The following is a 16,552-nucleotide window of genomic DNA, read 5'->3' as shown; positions in this document are numbered from 1 at the left end:
TCCTGAGTAGCTGGGATTACAAGCATGCATCATCATACCCAGCTAATATTGTATTTTTAGTAGACATGGGGTTTTACCATGTTGATCAAGCTGGTCTCGAACTCATGACCTCAAGTGATCCACCCACCTTGGTCTTCCAAAGTGCTTGGATTAAAGGCGTGCACCACCGCGCCTGACCCAAACTATTTTTACATTTGATCATCAGACCCATTACTTCGATGTAAGTCAAGCAGTGTGTAATGGAAATAGTGTTGGCTGGAGGTCAGTGGCCTTGCTCCACGCCAGCCACTCATTGATCTCAGGATTCTGATCTGCTGAGTCTGTGAATTTCCAGGGACCCTTCCTGTTCTATGTTCCCAGGCTTTTGTAGTCACCCTATAAATTATCCAATTCTAATTATAATTCTGTTCCTGATTCTTTCCCCCTATTTATCTTTTTCAGATTCTGTTCATGGGCATGATGACTGAGTACTATCACTACTTTTTCACCACCCTGGTAAGTGCATCTGGGAGAAATGTACTCCACATGTTAGGAAACATCTTCACATGGTTATTTCAGAGTCGGCCTCACCAGTGTCCAAGGAAGGATATTGTCATGGAGACTTGCCTTACTTTCCTAAGAATCCTCTAAATCCAGCAATGCTGAGCAGTAGGTTTCTTTCTTTTTTTTTCTAACTAGCATCAATGTATGTGCATTTAGAAAGAAATTAAAATGAAAATTCCATTAAATAGAAACTATCAAAGTAAAACCTATTCATAAAAAAGCATCATCTACAATTTTTATATACATTAGCAGGTGCATCCAAGTGTGTCTGGCATTCATTGATTTTATGTGGCTTTCCTGCCTGTGTTCAGCAGATAGCTGGGTTAGCCAAGGGTTACCTGTCAGATGTTTGAAAAACCTTCAAAAAGGGGAGTATTGAAGATACTCTGTACATTAAATATTTTGCACCATAAAGAAAAATCATGGTCCTAAGCCTTAGAAATCCAAAAGAAACCACAGGACATCTTAAATTTTGAGAGACTATCTGATTATAAAGAATGATTTAGGGTATTTAACAAATCAAAATGATATGATAACTTTCATTCAGTCAATTTCAGAAGTCCGTGACAGCCCCCACCTCCCCAACCACACACTTGCACACTCCACTTTCTTACATGAGAAGAAAAACAGAGCTCTCTTTCTAATCTGTAAGAGGTAAGACTGTATCAGCTAAATTCAAGCTCCCTTTCTAATCTGTAAGAGTGTATCAGATAATTCAAGCTCCCTTTCTAATCTGTAAGAGTGTATCAGCTAAATTCAAGCTCCTTTTCTAATCTGTAAGAGTGTATCAGCTAAATTCAACCTGGATTCTGGAGGACTCAGTAACAGTACCATTTTAGGAAATGCAACTGACAAGCTAGTGAGTAGGGGAATTCAAATAATTTAGAATAATGACCCGAAGTAGTAAATTCTATTTCTGACTCCAGTAAGTAAAGCATTCATTTCATGATGTCCTCTGTACCCCTTCATCCATCTCTCTGAGAGGATGAAGAGGTGCAGAGGACATCATGAAATGAATGCTTTGGGATAGTTGTCAAAATCATTACTGCCATTGAGCATGGGGTGGAAGTGGGTACAGGGTAGAAACCCCTCCTGAACTAAGGTTTCTGTGGTCTTCCCATCTGCCTCTTCCAGCTTCTTCATCTTTCTTTTTTTTTTGAGATGGAGTTTTGCTCTTGTTGCCCAAGTTGGAGTGCAATGGTGTGATCTCGGCCCATTGCAACCTCCGTCTCCTGGGTTCAAGCGATTCTCCTGCCTCAGCCTCCCGAGTAGCTGGGATTACAGGCATGTGCCACCACACCTGGCTAATTTTGTATTTTTAGTAGAGATGGGGTCTCTCCATGTTGGTCAGGCTGGTCTCAATCTCCCAACCTCAGGTGATCCACCCACCTCAGCCTCCCGAAGTGCTGGGATTACAGGTGTGAGCCACCATGCCCGATCTCTTCCTGCTCCTTGATCATGTCATCTTTAAGAACAGCTGAAGGAAACTTAGGAACTGCTCACTCTGCTCACAAATACGGTTCTTCCCATCACCAAGAACACCTAAGTGTTACTCAAGATGGCATGGCTATCTGCCTCAGAACTTTTTACCAGCCCAGCTGTGCACACCCTGGAAGAGCTGGTGTGCACAGCTGGAGCTGGGAGAAATTTGAGAAAGAATATGAACAATGGAACCTAACAAGGCTAGTCCTCAATGGAGACCATAAGGGATGAATAAGTTGTGCACTTCTATTTCTCTTCACCCGTAACACTCACTCTACATGTATAAGGGAATGTAGTAAATTGAAATTTGGACTTCCAACGTTCTTTGTTGCATAGAAACCCTAAATTGTAGGACAATCTAACTTTGCACATGCTTAATGTATTTCATTTTAGCATGTTAAATCTATGTACTATTGAATCCCTGAGGAGATTCATGTACATTCTGGAAGTTTCTGTCTTACCTCCTGAGACTGGAGTTAATTTTCTTTCTATCCACTGAGTGTGCTAACAGACTCAAATTTTCCTGGATCTTCTTTAACTTTGCTTCCTTCATCCTCTTCCTTTGATTTTATCTGCATTTTGTCCTGGTTGGCTTTTATATTCTCACCATTCTTACCCATGAGTATTAATAAAAGTTAAAGAAAAAAAATAGTTATTTAGTGTTCAGGAAAAAAATATATAATGCTTTAAAAGGCAGTATTGTACACCATTTCTGAAGTTAATCTAGGAGCATGGAGATGTGCTCTTTAGTTCTAATGCCTCATCCAAAGATATCTTGGGAAAGAGAGAGTTCATCAAAAGAGCAAATTTGTATGCGTCTTCTGCACATGCAAATCGCAAAGGGTTTCTGAAGCTGCTTCTTTTCAGTACCTGTAATCATCACGAATAACGTACTGTCTTGTATTGCACTTTCAGAAAGTGGTTACATTGTTAGGAAACTTTTATGGAAGTATTTTTTCTGTTAAATGTTATTTTGAAAGTTGGGTTTTTTTTGAGACGGAATCTCATTCTGTCATCAGGCTGGAGTGCAGTGGCATGATCTCAGCTCACTGCAACCTCCATTTCCCAGGTTGAAGCGACTCTCCTGCCTCAGCCTCCTCAGTAGCTGTGACTACAGGCATGTGCCACCATGCCTAGCTAATTTTGTATTTTTAGTAGAGATGTGATTTCACCTTATTGGCCAGGCTGGTCTCGATCTCTTGACCTTCTCATCAGCCCACCTCAGCCTCCCAAAGTGCTGGGATCACTGATAATTTTTTAAATATAATCTTTTTATATAAGGAAAAAGCTGAAATTATTACATAAGTCTTTCTTAAATGTGAATCAATTTCAGAACTTCTAGTTTACATCCAGCCTCAACTGTAATAGAAAACATTAGGAGGAATTCAACTTTTTTTTCCTGAAACTTTGTCTGAAAGGGAATGGTTTCCCTTGTTAAGATGTTCTTGCACCCATGCAGCCTTGTGATCTAGTATATTCTCTGAAGAGAACCCTTCAGCTCCTATTCTGAGCCTATGTTCAGTGAACATTCTTCATGCCCTCATTGTATGAGTATGAGTTATTTTCAATAAGCCAGGAGATGATTTTTTTATGCCAGAAGTGATTTTCCTGCCAAATGCACATGCAGTTTTCCAATTCGCCTTTGGGCAAGACCTGGAACAGCATGGGGTGCAAGACCTGATGGAGAACAGTAGGTATTGCCAGTGGTTCATTCCTGTTATGGTCACATCACCACTCAGAACCTCAGTTTCTTCTTCCGTAAAATAAGAGCATTGAACTAAATGGAAATAAATATTCTTTCCCATTCCCCAAAGGCTATAAACTGCGAACAGAATTTTTAGCTTTTTAGAATGTGATATCCTATGCCCAAGGACATACTAATCAGCAACAGCAAAATTCCTCTTGTTGACTTATACAAACTCTAACAGTATGGCAAAAATAAAATAGATGAAAATGAAAACTGATTAATGTCCTAGAATTTTTAGGACAGCATGTGAATGAAAAACAATGGGGAAATGTTCTTTTATTGAAATAGTGTGATATGGCTGCCACTTTTGTTTTAAGCTAGAGCAGTCCTCCTTTATCCAATGGGGATATGTTCTGAGACCTCCAATAGATGCACAAAATCTAGGATGGTGCCAAACTCCATATAGATTATGTTTTTCCTAGATGTGCATACTTAGGATAAAGCTCAATTTATAAATTAGGCACAATACTCTTGCAGTATGGGACCATTTGAAGCATAAGGGTAACTTAACAAAGCACTTCCATACCACAATTGTCGACCTGATAACTGAGACAGCTATTAAGTGACTGATGGGCAGGTGGCATCAATAGTGTGGATAATTCATGTCCCAGGCAGGACTGCATGGGACAGCTCAAGATTTCCTCATGCTACTCAGAATGGTGTGCAATTTTTAAATTATGAATTGCTTATTTCTGAAGTTTTCCATTTAACATGGTCCAGTCAGGTAACTGACACTACGAACCACAAAACCACAGATGAGAGGTACCACCGTATTAGTTGCTGCTGCAACCATTAATTTTATTTTGCATAAAAAACATGAAAATGTGAATTCTTTTCCACTTTTCTCCTTTTTCATGCTACACAGGACTTATTTGCTTTAGATCTGGAACTCTATAGGTACAGCGGTGTAAACATGACCGGGTTTCGGCTCCTTAACATCGACAACCCTCATGTGTCATCCATCATTGAGAAGTGGTCCATGGAGAGACTGCAGGCCCCACCCAGGCCCGAGACTGGCCTTTTGGATGGCATGATGACAGTAAGTCATTTTAAAATAAAATTATTTGCGACAATATTTGAATTCCTTGGGGGCTAGATTAAGAGCTCATGTGTCTTTAAAATGTTAGAGACAAGTGTTACAGTGGGTGCCTTGACTTGCGTTAGAGAAAATAGAGTATGCTTTTTAGGTAATTTGAAAGGCTGTGACTGGCGACTAGCAAAAACTGCTATTTTTAGCTTCCTGGATGTACTTGCCCCAGATAAAAATAAAATCTTAACAAGAGTAGCCACCATTATCAGCCAAACCACTGCAAGGACAAGTGAAGAGCGTTTTACTCTAGGAATGTGATTGAGGGGAAGGTGGCTGCTGGGGAAGAGGAGGAACAACCTATCTGTGAGTTTCGCAGAACCAGTTTGTGTTGCTTACTTCTGCCACATTTCAGCAAGTAGAGGCAATGTGGAGAAATGCTGGATTTACAAACAGTCGGTGTATTCATGTCTTCCTGTCCTGGATGTGTGTAGGCTCACCTCTGCAGAACTGACAGTGTTTAATACCAGCCATATGTCGCTCTTGAAGTAGATGCCAGACCTGCCTGCTGACAAGTCAGAGATACTCTGCTGAACAGATAAATTGCGAACTGCCTCATCAGAGAGCTTCTCCTTAACATCATTTGTCTCTTGTTGTCAAATGCACCTCCCTTCACTTTATTTCTCTAATGAAGCTCCCTGGGTGCTGAAGAAAATAGCAGGAAATAATTTTTTAAAAATGCTTCCTGTGTAGGAGCCATCTAAGGGGAAAGATAGTGTGGAATGCAGGCCGGTAATACCATTTTAAATTGGCATGGTATTTTATTATCCATTCCTATCATCAGGAGAAGCACTCTCACTTTTAAGATGCAATTTACCTATCATCTCACAGAGAACTGGGGATTTTTTTTCTTTTTTCTTATGAGGAACAAATGAAAACTAAGAAATAAATGAATGAATTAAGTGGTTCTGGATGATTCTATGTTCAGGCTCCCTGACTGTTTTTCAAACCTGAAACAACTTTTAAAATATTCAAAGTGAACTGAGAGATAATGATGGAAAGCATCTTGGTACAAACGAGCCTTGGGATGATTTGAAACATTTCTTTGAATAGGAACAAGTAGAGAATATCCAGGGAGATACTAGATTTCTGAAAGGGAGAGGGAACACCAGAGACAGAAGGAGAAGCTTGCTGATAGATAGATCTTTCTCTTCTTCCTCTTGGATTTATAATTTCAGTGAGTCCAAATATGGTTCCAAATTATCTGCCCATTCCTCCAGTGAAATTTCAATCACAGGATGAGATCTCATATCATTTTTACCTGTGTTTGGTATGTACCACTAAAAGAGTTACAGTTTGAAGCTATGTTAACACAGATTGTGGATTTATGCCAAACATTAAATATTCATCATAAGTATGGCTTAATTTACAAAGAAAAAAAGTCTGTGTGTTCAATTATTCTGAGCTGACAAAACAGTTTGTACGTATTGACTGAGATGAGGAAGATCATCTAACAAAGGAGACAGAGCTATGCAATTCATGTGGAATCAGGCTGAGCATGAGGTGATGCTGCTACCCTAGGGCTGTGGCTGGTGGCCTGGGCTAACGGTAGTCCCAGGGGCAGGAAGTGTGACAAGGCAGAGTCCCAATGGATGAAAGGAGGACCTGGTCTGCCTGAAGATTTTTACTGTCATCCCAACTAAGAGAGGGGTTTGTAGGCTCTGTTCTTTTAGTTATTATTATAATAAACCATCAAAAGGAAAGTGTGGATTTACCAGAGCAGAAGAGGGTGGCTCACTAAGGTGCTGTAAACGTGGGTAGAGTAACTATTAAATATATCAGGCCATGTCCATACTAGTTTTTTAAAGAAGTGATAGGACACAGGGGCCAGGAGGAGTTGGATCCAACAGTCATGCAGATAATAACTTTGAAATTATATGAAGCATAATATTTACCTCTTTTTATCCAAAGAGTTTGTTTTGCACTTGACCATTTTCATTCTGTTTCTCCTGGATGTGGTTACTTTGGGAATGTGGAACCTGTGTCATTCAGAGGTGAATGTCATAAAAGGACATCCAGTTGACCAATAGTTAAACCAAAAGAGCACACTTATGACCCCAACCCCAGGCCCAATGCTAACAAATCTTTGCTGTCAAGTTGCTTCTATCCAAACTCTTTCTTTTCCACCTTAAAGATAAAATGTCCTTTGGTTCCAATTCTATTGGGTCCACATGGCAGACCCTGCCCTTCTTTCATTCTTGCATGTCAAGCACTTGTTGCCCCCCGCACCGCCCCTGCCTAGGAACCTTACCTATCCAGGCTGCCCAAATGGCACTTCACCAGACAGAGCCTCCATGACTCCCTGTCTAGTATAGTAGCATCTCCCTGGTTTTTTTCTCTCTTCTCTGACCTGTTTTTGTTTTCCTCATTGCTCCTGACTTGTTATATTTTGATTTGTTTGTTCAGTACTTTCCCCTACAAGAATAGACACTTCATAAAAGTGTCTTTTATGAAAAAAAGGCTTTGTGCTTTTGTGCTCTGCTTTCTCTCCAACACTAGAAAAGGTCCAGTGCAAGGTACACCAATAAACAAGTATTTAATAAAGAAATTAATGTGCTAAATAAATAAGAAATAAGATTCTACTAAAACTGAAGATGTTAAATGAAAAATATTTAGGTAGCCCTGAAATAGTCTCATAAAAGTGCAAAGAGAGTTCCTATAAATAAGAAATATGTGAATGTGCATGATTAGTAAAATAGAGATTACTTTAAAATATAGTGTTTTTAGAAAATTCGTCACAGACTGGCCACTTTTAATGTTTAAACAATGCTATTACTATAATAGAATTGCATTCTCTGAAATCATATGCATCATTCCACTATTCTTCAAGGTGAATTTCCCTATAAGCTGTTCATAGTCATATTTTTGTGTGTGGTGCATACATATATGGATGAATACAGGAATTAGAAAAAAGCATAAGGAAAATGCATGTATTTTGATTTCCCACCCAATTATCTATTTTTCTCTTTAATATTTTTAATTATTAAGCATTTCTTAGAATTTCATACACTAAAAAATCCTCAAATAATATGATAATATCAAAACATTCAAATCAGTCATACCCATGTCCAAAAAACCTTGACACCAGACTTAAAAACAATACAATTAATTAAAGAAGAAAGTTGCCTTTAAAAATTAGGTTAAAATTAAGTTATTAAGAAAGTTGTTAAGTCAGCCAAGTTCATAAACAATGAAACTGGTTATTAAAAAAATCTTGAGAATACAAAAAGAAAGTTTTTTATCAACCGAAGTGTTAATTAACAGAATTAACAGAAGTTCAGGGTGATTTTTATAAAATCTACTTTGTTCCCTTTTATACATTTAAATTTTTCTCAGCACTTGAACTGATTCGACCCTTTGGCTTTTGGATAGACTGGGGTAATATAGGAGGACTCATTCTCAAATGGGTTCTTCTCTGTGGACCAAAGTTGTTTATGAGTCAACACCGCACAAGAGTCGTGGGAACAACAAAACATTGATCTTTCATCTGCCTTTCCAGTTCCTCACATCCACTCACAGCATAAAGTTAAGTCAGTAGCCTTATCCTGCTCTCTCACCTGTAAACATTTCCCTTAATCATGACCCATAGGGAAAACATCCTGGAGCTCCCACCTTGTACATCCACTGCTACTCCAGTGATGAAAGAAAATAGGCAGCTGGATTTAGTACAAAAAGCAAAATCTTCCCAGATAATAAAAGCCTGGGGTTAAGTCCTGGCTATGTCTTCTAAGTGACCCGAGCAAGTTACTTAACCTCTCTCAGTTTGCTTGCTCGTCTGCAAATCTGTACAATAACGCCTTCCAGTGTTACTCTACAGATTAAACTAGATTACATATGCAAAGCCTCTAGGACACAGAATTGAATTTACTTGATGATATCTGATGTTTAGCCAATTTTTAGTCAATAAAAGAACAAGAGACATTCTGAAATACCATGGCAGAATTCCATGTGTTTCCAAGTAACACATTCCTTAGCTTGCACATATAGCCCAAGATGGACTCTTGACTGGGACCTACGTGACTGTATCACCAGCCCACTCAATCTCTGAAGATTAGGTCTCTCTTCAGTACCCTAACCTCCTCCAGCTATTTCCAGCAACAATTATATAGCATGCAGGCAGCAAAGTATGGGGACTCTCTAAGCCCATATAGTGTTGTTAGTCCTTGTCTCTAAGATGAGGTGGCATCTCACTGGCTTATGTTAGGAGTCCTCAAGACCATCTTCAGATTTGATGATTTGCTAGAAGGACTCACAGAACTCAGAAAATCTGTTACACTCACAATGACAGATTTATAGCAAACAAAGACAGAGTAAAGTCAGTGAAGGAAAAAGTGACAGAGGGTTCACACAGGAAAAGCATGAACTTCCAAGTATCCTCTCCCAGTAGAGTTGCATGAACAGCACTTACTCCTCAGCAATGGTCTATGACAAGTAGAAAGTATTGCCAACCAGGGAAGTTCACCCAAGCCTTGGGGTCCATGTTTTTTATTGGGATGCTTGGTCATATAGGCATGGAGCTCCCATATAGCTGGCCTTGGTTACTTAGTATCCAGCCTTTCAAGAGATCAAATTGATACAGCATGACCCAGAGCCCTAGGCCAACAAAAATAGGCATTCATCGTAATTCATATTTTCAGCACAAACTATCTGATGTTGCCCAGGACACCAGGAATACAATAACACTCTTATTGGAATATTCCAAGGAGTTAAAGGTTATCTCTCAAGAGCCAGTCAAGGGGCCAGTCCTCTCTTTGGAATGTGCAATGTCTGAGTATCCCAAACCTGGTGAGTTAATCCTTTACTGCACATTGTTGTAATAACCAGAACATTATGTACTGGGGAGAAGTATGCTTTCAATATGCTTATTTCATGGTTCACGTTGCGGTAAAAAGATTTTCTTAGGGTCATTGAACAATGTGATTTCACCCAAGCTTTAGATATATTAAAATGTGAACATAAACACATTTGGAAGAAGAAAATTTGAAACAGGCCAGTTTCTATTACATTACCTATTACCTAAAATGACAACAGTCATTCAGTAAGCAGGCCTCAAGCACAAAACTGAAAGGGGGAGGAAAATCAGTGGCAGTTTATTAGCGCTATAAAACAGTTAGTGTAGACATTTTCTCCGTCTAAGAAAACATTGTATTTCAAGGAGTAGCATATTTTTTAGAATAAATAATTTTCTTCTTTGGATTGAAGGGCACAGATTAGAACTATAATTTTGAATCATTTTATTGCCCTTCCCAATATGCATCCAGCCTTGAGAAAGAATGTCCATCTTTTCTAAACTAGGTTTATGGAAAAGCCAGAGTATTAGAATTCCAGTCCTTATAACTTCTCTATCAAATTGGTGATTCAGTGAGCTAATGAATACACATACAAATTTTCAAAAAAAGTATATCCTATTGATAAAAAAAAGTCCAAGTCACCATAGCATGTGGCTATGGTTGTGAGCTGAAATCTGAGTTTACATCCTGAATTAGAATTCTCACTCCTTCCCTTAATGGCTACAAAATTGCAGGCAAGTTATTCTACCTCCACAAGCCTCAATTTCTCTGCCTGTATGCCTATTTCAAAAGTTTAATTTTAGTAATTAAGAAGATGACATATGTACAGTGATTATAGTGCCTGGCACATAGTAAATTAACAGTGAATATTAACCATTACTGAACTGTTATTGTGACTATTAAATCGTCAGACTGATAACTTGATTTAGAGGCAGCACAGCTTTATGGCAGCACAGCTCCATCACCAATTTCGTGGGTTTGAATATTGCCCATCCCACCATGAGTTTGGGGATCCCTTTTAATATTTTTATTTTTTTATCTGTAAAAGAATAAAGGTTATAGTCAAAATTTAATGTTTGCGAAGGATTTAGAACAGCACATGACATATCATAAGTGCTCGATAAATGTCAGCTATTGTTATTGATTGCATTTCAAAAAGTCTCAATCTGCCAGTAGCTTAATTTCCTCATTTTAAACAGAATTAGTACAGCACAGTGGTAAAGATCATGGGTGCTAGAATCAAGCAGGTGCAGGCTCAAACCCTGGTCATGAAATTGATTATGGAGTAGCCTTATACCAGTCAATTTCCATGAGCCTTAGTTTTCTCATCTACAAAGTAGATTGTGTAAGTCTTGAACTTAAATGATGAAAACATTTTTTAGCTTTAGAAATTACTGCTACCACCCATATAACTGTATGTCAATTACATAAAAATGCATAAAATATTTTTTCTTAAAACTACATCTTAAAACCTTGCAATTATACAGTTCTCACAAACATAAATTTCATTTTAAAGAATTAAGTAATATTAATTTATCCAGTGAACATGTTTAAACAACTTTTATGTGTCAAGAATCATGTTAGCCACCAAAGCTAACTTAAACTTGAGCAGTTTCTGCCTCCAGAAAACTGATGTACTTATCAAAAAATAGATATAAAGACCCAGGACAATGATAAAAATTGTACAGAATAATAAGTAGAGCTATTCTGTGACCTCAAAGACTGATAGAATTGCGAGACATAGTAACCCCTGTCCTCTCTTTCCTCCTCCAAGACATGAGCAATCAATGCATAGTATATGTTGAATGAATCAACCAATTTTGGAAAACCATATGATAATTTTCATTCTATGATTCTGTGACCTGGATTCTAGGTTCAACTCTGCAAATGATTAGCTATGTATATAAATCCTTATTACTCTCCAGAAGTAATAAGCAGAATGTAATAACATCTCTGGGATTTCTCACTATGAGGGGGTGTGTGTGTGTATGTGTGTGTGTATGTGTGTGTCCCTCCACCTCTAAGTAAGTTTTCTCACGTAATAGCTTTATCTCTTCTGCTTATTTTGAAGACTTGTTGAGAATTTCAAATAAGCTAATGTATTTGAAGTTGCAATGAATCCCTCAAGTAAAATGCAAGGGTATTATAAGATTTCATCCCTAAAGGAAACCACAGGGAAGTGTATTTTATAAAATGCTGTAAGTATTATGCAAAAGTTTGCAAGTGAGAGGAATTTTATGAGGAAGAGAAGAACGAGATGCCCAGCCTCCCAAAAGGAATGACTGACTTGTTTCAGTCTCTATCAAGAAAGCACATGCTGGCAAGAGGAGGCATGTTCTGAGCAAGTTACACGTGTCTGCTCTTCAGAGGGTCTCTCAAAACTTGCTGTTGAGTTTCATTCCATGACTATGACCTTCTTGACTCTGGTAAATGAAAGTGACCAACACTAGTATCCTTATCTAGAAATTGCCTGTTAATGATTGTAGCTGTTTCTTTCTACCAAATATAAACCAGTAAATAGATAAATAGATAAATAGATACAGACAAATGTTGAGAAACAAATCTGATATTGCAACTTTGAGCTTTAGTAGCTTCTAGCTCATGGTAGTTGATCTTAACACTGTGCTTAACATAGAAGACACTTCATAAAATATTTGTTCCTTGAATCAAGTCTATTGTGACTGATCTGGATTGCTTTATAAAGAACTCGAAACAAAGCAGAGTTATGATTTCAATTTACTCTGGAGTGTGAGGTATTATATTGGAGAAAAATAGCTATTGGAGAGTGAAAACTACCTGGCTGAAGAATAAATGGCCTTTGAGATAGGATAGGTGAGAGCTATGGAAGCAGGGAGAGTGATTATGCAGGTAAAGAAAGGTAAGCAAAGGTGGAATTGAAGATGCGGTGTGTTTTCCTCCACAGACCGAAGCAGCTCTGATGTACGATGCTGTGTACATGGTGGCCATTGCCTCACACCGGGCATCCCAGCTGACCGTCAGCTCCCTTCAGTGCCATCGACATAAGCCATGGCGCCTTGGACCCAGATTTATGAACCTGATCAAAGAGGCAAGTGATGCCCCCTCACAGCTCAGGGGCCCTTCAGCTGAGCACTGTTGGGCTTGCCCATTTGGTATGGTCCTTTCCACATGGTTCCTTTGGCATGATGCCCGTAAGGGAGGAGAAGCCATCATCCACCAGTCTGCTCAGATTTCAATGTCAAAAGTTTGTCCAGAAGGACTACCAGGAATTTTTCATTATGAGGCTGAGAAGTTTAATGACACTACCAGATACCAACACTTACCCTCCTTCATGCCAGCCATGGCCCTAGCTCCTGCTGGCTCTCCACACATGTCCATAAGAGTATATGGGTGTTTCTTTCATGGTCCACTGAGTCAAGGGGAAGGTTGATCCGTTACGGAAGGGTACCAGAGATAGTCCCAGCATTATCAGTCCACATCCCAGTGGCCTCCTAAAGCTCAGGCTGTATAGGATTTAGTGGAAGGAACTCTTTATCTTCATTATATAGTGACAATTTTGTCATTTGTCAGCTAACCAGAAAAACCTTTTCCCATTCAAAACCTACCAAGCATATGGAAAAACTTTAGTGAGTACAGGGTATCTGCAGGGATAGATTTCTTTGCTGATGTCCTGGGATCCTGGACTGTCCTCCACCTTTTCTTTTCTCTGAGGCAGTTGGGCTCCTCTTCACAAGACCCTGTTCTAAGCCCCAGGACTCCTTATAGATATGTACCCTGCATTATTGTTCATTCCACCAGGCACCTCCAGGTGCGTCTGGACTTGATGATATGAAATCAGGCTCTTTGGAGTAGCTAGGCCTAAGTTCAAGATGCTCGGAGACGCTCTTCTAATATTTCTCTGTCAGATACAGACATTTACTTCTCAAGTGAAGAGTATCTTTTTTCCTTTCTGTACTGGAGGAGGATGGAAATACAATGGGAGGAAGATGGAGGGCACATGAGAATGCCCAGCTGAGAGCAAGGAAAGACACCTGCTTTGGACTCTTGTTTCTGCTGGTCTCTTCCATGCCTGCACACCCTCTGTTAGGCTGTTCAATGCACTACACCACTAAAGGCTGATCTATGAGGGTGAGGACCAAGAAGGCAGCATGTATAAGGATTAAGTACCTAGGCTCCACATCTAGGTTACTTGCAAGCCCAGGATGAGGGGAATGATTTAAGGAAAGATTCATTCTCATATGAGAATTCTGTACTTGCACAAGATTAAGAGGGAGTTCTTCCTTAAATTTTGTACCCTGAGCACCTCTCTTACATCATCCTAGTCTTGGCAGTAACTACTTGGGTTTTAAATCCCAGTTCCACTAACACCGATGAGCAATATAATCTGGGCAAGTCTGTTGGTCTGTTTTCATGCTGCTGATAAAGACATACCTGAGACTGGATAATTTATAAAGAAAAAGAGGTTTAATGGACTCACAGTTCCACATGGCTGAAGAGGCCTCACAATCATGGCAGAAAGTGAAAGGCATGTCTATATGACGGCAGGCAAGAGAAAACTTGTGCAGGGATAATCCCCTTTATAAAACCATCAGATTTCATGAGACTCATTCACTATCATGAGAACAGCATGGGAAGACCCGACCCCATGATTCAATTACCTCCCACCAGGTCCCTCCCACAACACATGAGAGTTGTGAGAGCTACAATTCAAGATGAGATTTGAGTGGGGACACAGCCAAACCATATCAGCAAGTAACTTACCCTTCTTGTCATCAGTTTTCTCATCTGTAAAATGGGAATAGCATTATCTACCCCACAGCATGACTGTCAGGATAAAGAATAAGGCAAATGCTTGTGAAGAATAGTTCAGAAACCTAGTAAGCATCTGAAATACTAACTATTCTCTTGCCATTGGAAGGCACCACTAAGAACAGCCTCATTCAGTTTACTGTATGATTGAAGATGATGCCAGGAATTTTAAACTGGCAACAAAAACAACAAAGAAATCACAAATAGGCATGAAACAAAATACCTTTTCTGACAGCTACATAAATCTGACACACTGTGCCTAATAGAAAACCATCACATGACTTCCTTTTCCCCCCGCAGCAATCATGGTTGTGTCCTGAATTGCCATCCTGATTACCTTGATCTTTAACAAGAAAATAGCTGGTTTTCTTTTACCTCCTCGCAGTTCAAGGAGAGGCAGAAGTGACATGAAAGCTTGGGATCAAACACTCAAGAGCCCCCAAGGCACCTTATCACTTGTACTTAAGTTGCATAAGAAGGTGAAATTACCAAGCCACCTTTAGGCATGTTTAAAGAAATAATGAGCTCCAAGATGAGGGACCACACTGAAAATAAGAAGGCATTTTATATTCATTCACTCCAAAGAAGCAGATTCCCCATTTTTAATCTCCACAGTTAGGGGTAACAGGAAGGGAGTGGGGAATGAATCAGAAATCTTTGTCAACATGGTGCTCACCCTCTTTTGTCTCCTGAGTCAGGATGTCGTAAGCTACCTTTGGCAGGGTGTAGGTACCTGCAGAGAAGGTGGAATGAGGGTAACCAGAAGCAATGCCCCAGCCTGCTGGAGGACTGGCACTGAGGGAATTCTGAGACAGCCTAAAACATGTGAAAGAGAAAATGCACATGTTTCTTCAGATGAATGCATAACTGAACAAAGCTTTGCAAGTATCAGGTTTCATTAGGAAACATGAAATAAGGAACTTGGTCCCAAAATTTCCCGTTTTTTTGTTTGTAGTTCGTTGTTGTTGTTGTTGTTTTTTAGTAATTCTCACTTTGTAAAGAACTTCCAAAACTAGAGTCAGAAAAAATATGAAGAAGCAAGTCAGCAGATTGAATTTATGGGGTGAAGATCAAATTCCTCACAGGAGGTAAACTTCCCGAGCAGAAGTAGTTGCATGTGCGCTAATTCCTGATAACGCCACACATTGTTGGGAATCAGTAACTTTACAGACTAACTTTCAGTGTTTGGGGTTGACTGGATAAAGGGGAAGAGTTGAAGAACATTTGAAACATGATAGAGTATGTTATTGTGTTAGCTTTCTGAGCATTTGCTAAACAAATACCTATTACATTATACATTCCCACTCAACAAGCATTACTGGAACTCCATTACATAAGTAATATTAACTTCATACCTAAGGGATAACGCCTTAAAAAGTAGAAGAGGTGGTTTCTACCACCTAGTAATGTAAATTCTGCATGGCAGAGGATTGACATGCTTCATTAAAGCTTTTTCTTATACCTCAGGATAAAGCATACACTCTTCAGCAGGATATACAGGGTGCCTGATGATCTCCTTCCTCGTCCCTGTGCCAGCTCTCTCATCTCCTGCCCCAGCTCTCTCATCTCCTGCCCCAGCTCTCTCATCTCCTGCACCAGCTCTCTCATCTCCTGCCCCAGCTCTCTCATCTCCTGCCCCAGCTCTCTCATCTCCTGCCCCAGCTCTCTCATCTCCCGCCCCATCTGCAGCACTTGCTGAACCTACTGTGGCACCCTAGAATATGCCATATGCTCCTACCAGATTATTTTGCCTCTGATTGCAATGCCATGCTCCTCTGGGTCATGCTTTACGTCTCAAGCACTAGCTCCTATCTGCAGGGTCCTGACTCACAGATGTAGACTCCATACTGCCATTACATCTGTAGGTATGCCATTGTGTTTCCATGTCTATCTCCAAGCTATGCATTTTTAGTCTCAATTCCCTAGCTCTTGCACAATGCTGGGCATAGAATAAGCACCCAATAAATACATGCCGAACGAGTGAATGAATTGATAAATGAATGAATGAATGAGTGAATGAGCAAAGGAACTGAAGAACACACGCTCACAATCGATAAGCATGTGCAGTGCTTTAGGACACAGTCTGTTTATAAAAATCATATCCAGGCTGGGCGT

At 39.6% G+C, this 16,552-nt stretch overlaps 1 protein-coding gene across 7 annotated transcripts in view; it reads left to right on the top strand.

The window, feature by feature from the left end:
* Window positions 1-16,552, top strand: part of GRIK1 (glutamate ionotropic receptor kainate type subunit 1) — a 391,291-nt gene that overhangs the window by 275,315 nt on the left and 99,424 nt on the right. For all 7 annotated transcript variants that reach the window (XM_012446637.3, XM_012446602.3, XM_012446619.3 and 4 more), the window contains exons 5-7: window positions 442-495; window positions 4,638-4,811; window positions 12,573-12,716. In XM_012446637.3, coding sequence (XP_012302060.1) covers window positions 442-495; window positions 4,638-4,811; window positions 12,573-12,716 — 372 coding nt within the window. The remainder of the gene's footprint in view (window positions 1-441; window positions 496-4,637; window positions 4,812-12,572; window positions 12,717-16,552) is intronic.

This window comes from Aotus nancymaae, unplaced genomic scaffold (assembly GCF_030222135.1).
Source record: "Aotus nancymaae isolate 86718 unplaced genomic scaffold, 86718_ANA_hifiasm-v0.15.2.pri h1tg000022l_1, whole genome shotgun sequence".
In the NCBI taxonomy this organism is placed as follows: domain Eukaryota; kingdom Metazoa; phylum Chordata; class Mammalia; order Primates; family Aotidae; genus Aotus; species Aotus nancymaae.
Note: the sequence above shows the minus strand (reverse complement) of the source record. Positions and strands in the feature narration are given on the sequence as shown.